General features: G+C 41.2%; 1 protein-coding gene across 1 annotated transcript; it reads right to left on the bottom strand.

Moving 5' to 3' along the window:
• Positions 1 to 4172: 4172 nt before the first annotated feature.
• Positions 4173 to 10058, bottom strand: PSMG4 (proteasome assembly chaperone 4). The gene is made up of 3 exons (XM_070747177.1): positions 9464 to 10058; positions 6338 to 6413; positions 4173 to 5686 (listed from the first exon to the last, which is right to left on the bottom strand). The coding sequence occupies exons 1-3, from the start codon at positions 9683 to 9685 to the stop codon at positions 5565 to 5567; spliced, it is 420 nt and encodes a 139-aa protein (XP_070603278.1). The 5' UTR covers positions 9686 to 10058; the 3' UTR covers positions 4173 to 5564.
• Positions 10059 to 12212: the final 2154 nt, after the last annotated feature.

The raw sequence follows: 12212 nt of genomic DNA, 5'->3' as shown, positions 1-12212 counted from the left end.
ATGACCATTTGAAACTGATCGTGTACCCAATGCCATTTTGTCCTGTGGAGACCAAGCAACAACACACCAGTGCCACTACGGCCTTTCCCTGCAGCAGCTTTGAAACTTAACAATCTGCAGAACCACATAATGTGCTCTATTCGGATCAGCTTCTGCTGCATCGCCTACAAGCTGTTGCAATGGGGTGTGCAAGGGCAGGGATGCTCTCTAGTTGCACAGATTTCAAGACCAGCTTTAGCACAAGCATGCCTGAAAACTGACTGCTGCAGAAAACAGATCAAATCCTTAGTTCCTGCCAAATCTGGAAGGGAAAAAAAGGCATATCTTGTTTGGCAATTTCTAAGGAAACCAGAGAGAGATCTTAACAAGCATGACAGTCAGACCTTTCAGCTAGGAAGCCCTAGCAGGTTACCTAGCCCTGAAAGAGAAAAAAAAATAAACAAATCCTCATATTTATCCAAACAGGGAGACCATCAGTATCTGTTCTGTCCACTTCAATTTTTCTACTTCTGCTTTCGGTAATTCGAGTCGAGTCATTTTTGGGGAGGTGTATTTGAAAATAATTTATTAGAAACCTTTTTAATAGCGAGAAAGTTCTGATCAAAACTGAGCATTCCAAGAGAACCTTGTTATGGATCATTGCAAGAATGAACTCTTACGAGTACAGTAGTACCTCTAGATACGAGCTGCTCCACATGCGAGTATTCCAAGTTACAAGCCACGACGGGAGCGAAATTTCTGTTCCACACCCGAGCTCAAATTCGGGATACGAGCCGAGCTTCCACTAGGTGGTGCAAGAATCCTTGCTTCTGGTTATCTCGGCGGGGGGAAAAACAAATTCTAAAGCCATTTGTTCCAGATACGAATTGATCGACATACGAGCTCCGTTCTGGAACAAATTAAACTCGTATCTAGAGGTACTACTGTATTCTGAATTGTTGGCTCCGTTTTTGTTCTGTTTTTATTGATGTTTAAATTACCAACTATTTATGTCGCCAGATCCTGAAGCCAAACTAAAGAAGAAGAAAAAGTCACCAAATTCAGAAGTGCCATTAAAATGAACTCTGAATGTCATATCAAGTTGCATCTGTAGCTGGGATAGAAAGACAAGTGTTGAATGTGTTTCACACTTGATTTTTTTTTAAAAAAAATAAAAGTTAACAAAACCTCATTTTTTTCAATGTACCGTGTGAAAATGTTTTGGAACAGAGTAGTGTGCTATGTCTGTAGTGGATGACATCCCCGCCCTTTCCCTCAATTTCTGATGATGTTTTCTTGACTAATCGTTGTTACTGTACTTTTTTTTTATCATGAGTAGTTGGTGCTTCTTCATAGCACAAGCTTAACAATCAACTACTGGAGAACAGTCTTAAAAGCTAAATGTCTGCATGATGTTACACCCGTTGTACCTACTGAACAACTTTATATGTAAATGTACAGGAATAAAAGACGTTGCTCCATTATTGCTGGACTCAGTGTTCATCTGTTTTATGGGGATTACCCCAATTTGCACTGTTTACAGATTCTGCTTTGCCCAAAGTTGCTTCTCACGCCTCCCCCACCCCTTGTCTTTCCAAGAATATCTCCCTTTTTTCTATTCGGGGTAGAATCAGGGTGACTGTATGAAGCCAAATGCTTCTCCTAACACCCAGCAGATATTTTAGCTTTTATGCTTTATCACTGGGCCACCATGCCGCTCCTTGCCTTGCTAAGAATGACCTGTTAAAATTCAGGAGCTGGAGGATTATGTACAGTGTTGTGGTTGGCTCTGGCCCAGCTCCTGCCCCAGGGAATGGGGAGGTGGATGCAGGGGAAACTTCAACATGTCATAGGCCTGAGTTATTGCCGACAGAGTCAGTTCAGAGTTTAGTTTCCTTGGACGAAGAAGAAGGTGGGAGTGACTCGGCAGAGGAGGGCTTGGCACACAGCCCAGGCAGTCAATCTCCCTTATCTTCCATTGATTCGGATGAAGACGTCTTGGACCCACGCAAGCACAGAATTATGCGTAGAAGAGACCAAGTAAGGACATATTACAGGAGATAAGAGAGGCCACCTGTGTTTGGGTGGGGCTCCAGTAATTAGAGCTGCTGCTATAAATAGCGGTGTGTGGGTTTGGCCGTTGTGGAAGAGTATCTGATCGCAGCTCTTCAGGAATCGTGTGTTGCTGTTTTCTGGACTTTGTTGATTTTTCACGCCTTTGAAACCAAAGCAGAGCAACATGTGTGTGTGTCTGTCTCACTTGGTGGAAGAAGAAGGGGTGTGAAGTTTCTTCACAGCTGCTAAGTACTTAATGACTGCTTAAGGGAAATTGTACAGACTACCTGGTTGTTTTGGGACGAATGCTCTTTGCAATACAAAAAGAGTGCTTAGTTTATTTTGAATTTTGTGATAAAGAACATTGTTTTGAATTTTCAAACATGTGTGTGTCTGAAATTTGTACCCTTGAATTTTCAGGAGGCTCCTACCAGAGAGCCCGGCAGAACAGTACAGTATGTCACATAAGTTTTTGTAAATATTTAAGTGTACTTATTTAAGTGTACCTATTCATGTGACAACACAAAAAACCCCTCAGGTTTTGTAAATATTTAAGTGTACCTATTCATGTGACAACACTGAAGAAATGACACTTGGCTACAATGTAAAGTAGTAAGTATACAGTTTGTATAACAGTGTAAATGTGTTGTCCCCTCAACCTCACTTTTGTTGCCAGCATTTTAAACATTAATGGTTGCGTGTTGCGTTATTCTGAGAGGACAGCACATTTACTCTGTTAAACAAGCTGTATATTCACCACTTTACATTGTAGCCAAGTGTCATTGCTTCAGTGTTGTCACATGAAAAGACACAGTTAAATATTTACTTAAAATCTGAGAGGGTATACAGTACTCCCTTATGTTACAGTATATGACATACTGCAAATAAAGAAAATGGCCACTGAAGCCTTCAATAGCTTTAATACTCCCAGAGAAAACTCCTAAAAGTCACACACACAAAAAGTCAGTTATGATTCAGAGCAACTGATTTTGCAGCTTGAGGCAAAGAATACTGGACTTTTGCCATTATCTAACAGGGTAGATTTGAATTTCTTAAAAGTATAGGTTTTGGAGATTTGGAAAGCAAAACAACACAACACAAACTTGTCCTGCAATATTAAATCCTGTCCCCAAACAGTAAATAGCCTCTAAACTTGCTCTCTCAGTTGCAATGAACGTTAACCTTTATTTATTTATTTATTTATTCATTCATTTATTCATTCATTCATTCATTCATTCATTCATTCATTGGATTTGTATGCCGCCCCTCTCCGGAGACTCGGAGCGGCTAACAGTAATCTAATACTAAAAACAATTAAAAACCCATTAATATAAAAACCAAACATACATACATACATACCATGCATAGAATTGTAAAGGCCTAGGGGGAAAGAGGGTCTCAATATGACATAAGGAGCACAATTCCTTACAAGCCTTTTACTGAATTTTCCACTGTAAACCAGGGATTCTTAACTTAGGCTCCCAGAGGCCTCTTGGTGGTCCGTTGGTAGATTTTAGGGGATCCAGACCTGGATCAGGAAAACATTCTAACAATTCAAAGTGTTGGTCATGACATTTAAAGCCCTACATGGCATTGGACCAGAGTACCTCCGGAACCGCCTGCTACCGCACGAATCCCAGCAGCCGATAAGGTCCCACAGAGTTGTCCTTCTCCGGGTCCCGTCGACTAAACAATGTCGTCTGGCAGGCCCCAGGGGAAGAGCCTTCTCTGTGGCGGCCCCGGCCCTCTGGAATCAACTCCCCCCGGAAATTAGAACTGCTCCCACCCTCCTTGTCTTCCGTAAACTACTTAAGACCCACCTATACCGCCAGGCATGGGGAATTTGAGACATCTTTTCCCCAGGCTTATTATAATTTATGTTTGGTATGTATGTGCTGCTTGGTTTTTAATTATGATAGGGCTTTAGTTTTTTAATATTAGATTTGTGCCATTATAATATTGTTTTTATCGTTGTTGTGAGCCGCCCCAAGTCTTCGGAGAGGGGCGGCATACAAATCTAATAAATTATTATTATTATTATTATTATTATTATTATTATTATTATTAATTTCACTAAATCTGCCTGAAATGTAGCTTCTTTTGTTATTGATTTAATGGATGAATCACAAAGCAGATTCAGTAAATATTACATAGTGGTTTATTTTTTTTAAATTTGACAATGGTTTTCTTTGCAATACAATCTACATCTGTTCTACTTTATATATTGAAATTCAGGTTTGTGGGAAAGAGCCTGTGATTCCTTTTCTGCTTCATCTCACAGATGTTCTTCTACCCGTTTCTTTTTTTTTTAATGTAAGCCTGCTCACCACTGGTCCTCACACAATGGGAAAGTAGTCAATCCCATTGTACGTCATGCCATCAAAAATTGCTAGGGAAGTTATTAAGACTACACTCATTGAGTAAGTTTTTCCTGTATTTTTCGGTCTATATAAGACGCTCCGGACTATAAGACGCACTTAGCTTTGTGGGAGGAAAACAAGAAAAAAATAAATCTGCTTCAGCCTCCCAGCAATTTGCCTTCTTGCAGCAAACGACAAACAGCCTGGTCAGCTTCAGCACAGCCTGATTTAGCATGAGCAGCTGATTGGCAGTTGGATCCGCCTCCCAGAATATTACCAATCAGCTGTTCCAGGCTGCAGAGATTGCCACCACTCACTAGGGCTGACGCCATCCATAACAGCTGCCATCTATCACCGCTTCCATGCACCCCATTTTCAGCCTCCGCACATCCCATTCCCCGCTGCCTGGAACGGGCCAAAAACGGCACACCTGGAGGTCGAAAATGGGGTGCACGGAGGCCGAAAATGGGGCAGAGGCAACAATAGGTGGCAGTGACGATGGCGCTGATGGACAGCAGCGATTCCCACAGCTTGGAATAGCTGATCGTTGGTATTCCAGAAGGTGAAGCAAGCTGCCAATCAGCTGCTCTAGCTAAATCAGACTGTTTGCTGCAAGGAGGCAAATTGTTGGGAGGCAGAGTCTGAAAGGTGGGGGCCAATGGGTAGGCGGGCCTTCAGCAACATTCACTCAGATACAGATATTTCCACTCACTTTTTTTTTGGGGGGGGGGGGAGTGTGTCTTATAGTCCGAAAAACCCATACGTCATTTTTTCTTGCCTTGGTTTGCTACGGGCCTATATTCTGCAATGAATCCATTTCAAACCAGATACATTCCACTGAACAGATTCATCTTATCATTGAATGCTACGGAACTAAAGCACATAAGATTGGAAAATTCAAAACTGATCCATGTCATATCACGCAAAAACAGTAGGTGGCGACATCTGTCAAATATTGCAGCATTTATTCCAGTTCTATATTCTCCGGACAGGAAGAGGTGAATACTTATTTCCTTTTCATTATATATGTAGATTCATTCATTAGTTCAAAAACAAGCTCGGTTACACTGAATGCATTTTGCCATCCCAAATATTATAACCCAGGGACATTTTTTAAAAAAAAAAACTTTGAAAAAAACAAATATAAACAAAAAAAGTGACTATCCCAAACTAAAATTTGTCTGGGAATGTTGTCATTTCCTCCTTGATACGATTTTCCACAAGTAGTATGAAGCCGCTGTCCGTATTTTGAATGTTATAGCTGACAAAAATCTGCTTTTTAGTCTTGCTGGCTAAAACATAAACAAAGCACAAGTCTATCAACCTTTGAAGGGAGGCATAGCAGAAATCAAATCATTGTTTCCCACAGTTCCAAGTTCATAGTTGCTGACAATAAATGGGTGTGAATTTGGAAGGTAATTGCTATACATTTGGGATAAATTCTCCACATGAAGTTTTCGGAGTTCTTCAAGATAAAATGCTTACTTTAAACAGGAATTGAACTGCTTTTAATATCCCCAGGGAATATCTAGGAATATATTTGAGCATGTTTATTATTGTTGTTTTAATGCAGAGGTGGGGAATTGTTGCCTCTTTATGACTTGTGGACTTCAACTCCCAGAATCCCCGAGCCAGCATGAGAATTCAGGAATTCTGGGAGTTGAAGTCCACAAGTCATTAAAGGGGCCATAGTTCCCCACCCAAATTAAAACAATAATAATAAACATGCTCAATGATTGCTGAAAGCTCACAAAATTTATGATGATCCCATTTAATATCAGCCATTAGGGTTTTTTTTAACTTTTGTATCATGCTGTCATAGATTTTTGTCTTCCATTTCTCTATGTTAATTTTTAAAAATCCATGCACATACATACGAGTCTGCGGAGAGGGGCGGCATACAAATCTGATTAAATAAATAAATAAATAAATAAAATAAATACCTAGTCTTTGAGCTAAAGAATTTGAGGTATTGTCAGAAGCATTGCCAAAAAGTAAGGTAGATGCTGGAATGGAGTCCTGGAACAAAGAAAAGGTTTTAGGAGCAATTCTATGCATCCATACATAGATCCTCTGCTCAGAAAGAAAATATTTATTTAGGGAATTTATACAGCCCACCATGGTGAGTCAAGGCAGCTTACAGATTATAAAATCCCGTATACAGTGATCCCTTGATTTTCGCGGGTTCAAACTTCGCAAAACGGCTATACCACGGTTTTTAAAAAAATATTAATTAAAAAATACTCCGCGGTTTTTTTTCTATACCATGGTTTTTCCCACCCGATGATGTCATATGTCATCACCAAGAGTCACTTCTCTCTCTTTCTCTCTTTCCTGTCATTCTCTGCTTCAATCATTTTCTCATTTCTCTTTTTTCTCCCCTTTTTTCTATCATTTCTCTCTCTCTCTCTCTCTCTCTACCTTCCACTCTCCCCCCCTCTTGCTCTCTCTCTCTCTCTCTCGCTGGGGGGCGGGGGCGGCCGACATTCAAAACAATCTTTGCCGGCCTCTGCACTTTCGTCGCTCCCCGCCCCCAACTTCAAGCCCGGCCTTGGAAAAGGGTGCGCGGGGGTAGTTTTTGGCTGTCCATAGCCAAAAATTGTGTTTTTACTTCCGCATCTCTACTTCGCGGAAATTCGACTTTCGCGGGCAGTCTGGGAACGCAACCCCCGCGAAAATCAAGGGATCACTGTAAAATAATATAATAAATTAATACACTACAATCATCTTATTGCAGACGACACCAAGCTGGCGGAGGTAGCCAACACCCTAGAGGACAGGCTCAAAATACAGAAAGACCTAGACAGATTAACACTGTGGGCCCACACTAACAAAATGATGTTCAACGTCGACAAGAGCAAAGTCCTTCACCTAGGTTAAAAAAAATCTAGACACGGTTACAGCCTAGGAGAAACCCCACTTAGCAGTAGTGACTGTGAAAGAGATCTCGGAGTCTTGGTGGATAATTAACCAAACATGAGCCGGCAATGTGCAGCAGCAGCCAAAAAAGCCAACACTATCCTAAACTGCATCAACAGGGGAATACACTCCAAAACCAGGGAAGTATTAATACCAGTTTACTACGCCCTGGTCAGACCACATCTGGAGTACTGCATCCAGTTCTGGTCACCACACTTCAAAAGAGACATTGAAACTCTGGAGAAGGTGCAGAAAAGGGCAACCAAAATTATTAGGGGATTTGAAACTGTTGTGGTTAGCTCTGGCCCAGTCCTGCCCCAAGGAATGTGGAGGTGGATGTGGGGGAAACATCCACATGTCACAGGCCTGTTTTGCTCCCAATAGAGTCAGCTAGTGAATTATCCGATGATGAAGGAAGTGTGGGTGAGATGGAAGAGGGGGGCTTGGCTGACAGCCCAGGAGATCAATCTCCCTTATCTTCGTTGGATTCAGAGGAGGAACGTATGACAGACCCACGCATGCGTAGAGCTATGCATAGGAGAGAACTTAAGACATATTGTAGGAGATAAGAGAGGCCACCTGTGGTTGGGTGGGGCTCCAGTAATTAGAGCTGCTAGTTCGTCAAGACGACCGTGACCTGCTGTTTCCTGATTATATTCAAGACTTTTTTTGAATTTCCGGACTCTGGACTATAATTCATTGTGAGTGTTTATCATCGTTTGGACAACAGTAGATGTGAGCCAATTCCCAGTTACTGGGTTAGTAAATTGGATTTATTACTAGACTTCGTTCTTGGATTGTCTTTAAAGTGTGCTTTGTTTGTACAGGAAATCCCTTTGAAGTTTAAAAGGGAGTTTTTTCTTCTCTTCTGTTGATAAAGAACATTCTATTGTGTGTGTGTGTCTGCTTGGATTAATTAAACTGTAATTAAGGGTGTGTGGCACACGCCAGCAGAACAGAAACCAAGACTTACGAAGCGAGACTGCGGGAACTGGGCATGGATAGCCTAGAGCAGTGTTTCCCAACCTTGGCAACTCGAAGATATCTGGACTTCAACTCCCAGAATTCCCCAGCCAGCATTTGGGAAACACTGGCCTAGAGAAAAGGAGGGCCAGAGAGGACATGATAGCAGCATACAGGTATATGAGGGGTTGCCACAGAGAGGAGGGGGTCGCTCTATTCTCCAGGGCACCAGAGGGTCGGACGAGGAACAACGGCTGGAAGCTGACCAAGTAGAGATTCAACCTGGAAATAAAGAAGAACTTCCTAATGGTCAGAGCAATCATCCAGTGGAACAGCCTGCCCGTGGAGGTTGTGAACTCCCCAACTCTTTCAACAGGAGATTGGACTGCCATTGGGCTGGGGTGCTGTAGGGTTTCTTGCTCAGGCAGGGGGTTGCATTTGATGACCTGCATGGTCCCTTTCAACTCTAACAATCAATTATTATTATTATTGTTGTTGTTGTTGCTGTTGTATTATTATTATTATTATTATTATTATTATTATTATTATTATTATTATTATTAAACTAAGCATGGACAATCTGGCCAAGAGAAGGACCAGGAGTGACATGAGAGAAATGTTTCAATACTTGAGGGGCTGCCCCAGAGAGGAGGAGGTCAGGCTGTTTTCCAAAGCACCAGAGGGCTAGATGGAAGCTCTGACCAAAGAGAGATAACCTGGAAATAAAGAGGAACTTTCTGACCGTGAGAGTGGTCAACCAGTGGAACAGAAGGTGTGAGCACTCCAACACTTGAGACTTTCAAGGGGAGATTGGACTGCCATTTATCCTAAATGGTAGCAGGGGTAGGCAAAGTTGGCTCTTCTATGACTTGTGGACTTCAACTCCCATAATTCCTGAGCTAGCATGATTGGCTCAGGAATTCTGGGAGTTGAAGTCCACAAGTCATAGAAGAGCCAACTTTGCCTGCCCCTGGAATAGGGCCTCCTGCTTGAGCAGGGGGTTGGACTAGATGACCTACAAGGTCCCTTCCAACTATAATAAATAAAAGGGGGGATGGCTGCTAGCTGTGTCGGGATCCAACCGGCAGCTACTCCACTTTTGCAGTACCAAGCCCATCATCTGCAACTTCTTCTACCCCCATCACCCCAGACTGCAACCCCAGAGAGGCAAAAGGTCCGGGACTCACGCGGGGGGTGCACATGGCCACGGCCAAGTTGCTGAGCTGCGGCCCGTCCCCGACCCAAAGGAAGAGCGAGTCCTGCAGGCGCATGGCGTGGAAGTGCACCAGCTGCTCCGCTAAACGCCCGCAGAAATTGTGCAGGGAGATTCCCCCGTCCTCGGCCGGCGGGGCGGGAGCCGAGACCCGCTCGGCCGCGTCTCCTCTTCCCGGCTCCTGCGCTTCTTCCATCGCCGCCGACGCCGCCACTCAGCAGCAGCAGCCGGCCACGGTAGACCGAAGCAAGCGATCCCCGATCGCGTCGGCTCTTCCCTGGTTGTCAGCGGGCCAGAAGCGGGCGTGGCCCTCGCTTACTTTTCTGTCTTTCTCCCAAGCGGCGTCTCGGCTTTCGCGAACGCCTTTCTTTCCTTTAATTTTTATTTTTTTAAAATACACGCTGAACCGTAAAGGAATGGTTGGATTAGATTATATTCACACATCGCTAGCCATAACCACATTTTGGCCACCTTGTTGTGCACATTTATAACTTCAGAAAGAGCAATTACTTCCAATTACTTTTGGCGTTTAAATTGCATTTCACGTCCATTCTTCCTGCACAAGGAATCTATAACTTCAGAAAGAGCAATTACTTCCAATTACTTTTGGCGTTTAAATTGCACTTCACGTCCATTCTTCCTGCACAAGGAATCTATCTATCTATCTATCTATCTATCTATCTATCTATCTATCTATCTATCTATCTATCTATCTATCTATCTATCTATCTATCTAATAATAATAATAATAATAATAATAATAATAATAATTTATTAGATTTGTATGGCGCCCTCTCCGAAGAATCTGTCTGTCTGTCTGTCTGTCTTATCTATCTAATAATAATAATAATAATAATAATAATAATAATAATAATAATAATAATAATAATAATTTATTAGATTTGTATGGTGCCCCTCTCCGAAGACTGACTATCTATCTATCTATCTATCTATCTATCTATCTATCTATCTATCTATCTATCTTCTCTCATCTATCTATATCTATCTTATCTCTCTCTCTTATCTATATCTATCTATCTTTTCTGTCTCTCTCTCTCTATCTATCTATCTATCTATCTTCTCTCATCTATCTATATCTATCTTATCTCTCTCTCTCTCTTATCTATATCTATCTATCTTTTCTCTCTATCTCTCTCTCTATATATCTCTATCTATCTATCTATCTATCTTCTCTCATCTATCTATATCTATCTTATCTCTCTCTCTCTCTCTCTTATCTATATCTATCTATCTTTTCTCTCTCTATCTCTCTCTCTATCTCTATCTATTTGAATTTGTATGCTGCCCAACTCCTGAGGGGCTCGGGATGGCTCATAACCAAAAAAAGTAAAACATAGACTGTAATATAAAAACTCCTTAAGAAACAATCTAAACAATTTAAAACCAACAATTAAAAACAGTCTAAAACTTCTTTAACCCAATGCTCTGGAAAATTGGGATGGTTAAAACCACAAACAAGCAGATCACAGAAGAAGTGGAGATCAAGAAAAGGATAAGAACTCAGCTGATGAAATGATCTTAATTTGAATCAAGGTTTCCAGATGTCTGACAAAAGACAGTGCCCTCCTTTTTCCTCTTCATGTCCTCTGTCTTGCAGGCAAAGTCTTAAAATAAACATTGTCCAGATGTTGAGTATCTTGTTGCTTGTTGTTGGATAAAATCATATTGCCGGTACAGTCAGTGGAGACAAGGATTAGCTTCAATGGATTAGGTTTGTTAAAAAGAATGGCTGAAGAATTTGCGATTGACATTTGTGGTATTGAAGCTAAAGCAAATAAAATACCCAAAATGTAAAACAGAAAATAATTCTGTTGATATATTGAAAATGATAATTTAATAATAATAATTTATTAGATTTGTATGCCGCCCCTCTCCGAGGACTCGGAGCGGCTCACAACAGGACAATACACAATGTACAAACCCTTATAAAAATAATCATGCAACTCAAACAAACCATACACAAATTATAATAGCTAAGGGGTATATTAATTTCCCCATGCCTGGCGACAGATGAGTTTTCAGAAGTTTACGAAAGGCAAAGAGGGTGGGGGCAGTCCTAATCTCTGGGGGGAGTTGGTACCTAATAAGAGGCAGAATGTAGAAGGAAATAGAAACAGATAGAATTTTGCCTCGCTAAATCTTTCCAGGGAAGAAGAAAAAACAACAAGTTGTATAAGCAATGCAAAGAACAAGCAAATGAATAATAAGAGAGATGAAAATTAGAAAAATATCTAGAAATATATTTAGATAAAGATGAGTATGACAAAAGGCAAAGACTTACGGAGAAAAAAAACATGGTGCAAATATATGGAATAACTATACAGTACATAAATAATCTCCCAATCACTGATACATACAAGATTTGGTCACTTAACTATGGCCAAACACTCTGCAAAGATAATGAAAAGGGTCCTATAAAATATTACTAAAAACAAAGCTGCAGGTACTGAATAATTACCAGCTGTACAGTACTTTTATTACTACAAGAGGGTGATACAAACTAAAGTATTGTGGTTTGTAAGCAGGTATAGAAAGCAGAGCAGTAGCTAAAGGATGGTAAAAGATCAGTTTATAGGGCAGTGTTAAATAGTGTGAATAGAATAGAATGGAATGGAATGGAATGGAATGGAATAGAATTTTATTGGCCAAGTGTGATTGGACACACAAGGAATTTGTCTTGGTGCATATGCTCTCAGCGTAGA

The sequence above is a fragment of the Erythrolamprus reginae genome, chromosome 3 (assembly GCF_031021105.1).
Source record: "Erythrolamprus reginae isolate rEryReg1 chromosome 3, rEryReg1.hap1, whole genome shotgun sequence".
NCBI classification, from domain to species: Eukaryota; Metazoa; Chordata; class Lepidosauria; order Squamata; family Dipsadidae; genus Erythrolamprus; species Erythrolamprus reginae.
This window is presented reverse-complemented; position numbering and strand designations above follow the sequence as displayed.

Bases quoted from the DNA above. Each gene is read 5' to 3' on its own strand.
- PSMG4 (XM_070747177.1), bottom strand. From the start codon at position 9,685: ATGGAAGAAGCGCAGGAGCCGGGAAGAGGAGACGCGGCCGAGCGGGTC. The intron at 6,414-9,463 runs GTGAGTCCCGGA...TCTTTGTTCCAG, and splicing joins TGGCCATGTGCACCCCCCGC to GACTCCATTCCAGCATCTAC. The intron at 5,687-6,337 runs GTATTTATTTTA...TTTATGTTTTAG, and splicing joins TTCTTTAGCTCAAAGACTAG to CCAGCAAGACTAAAAAGCAG.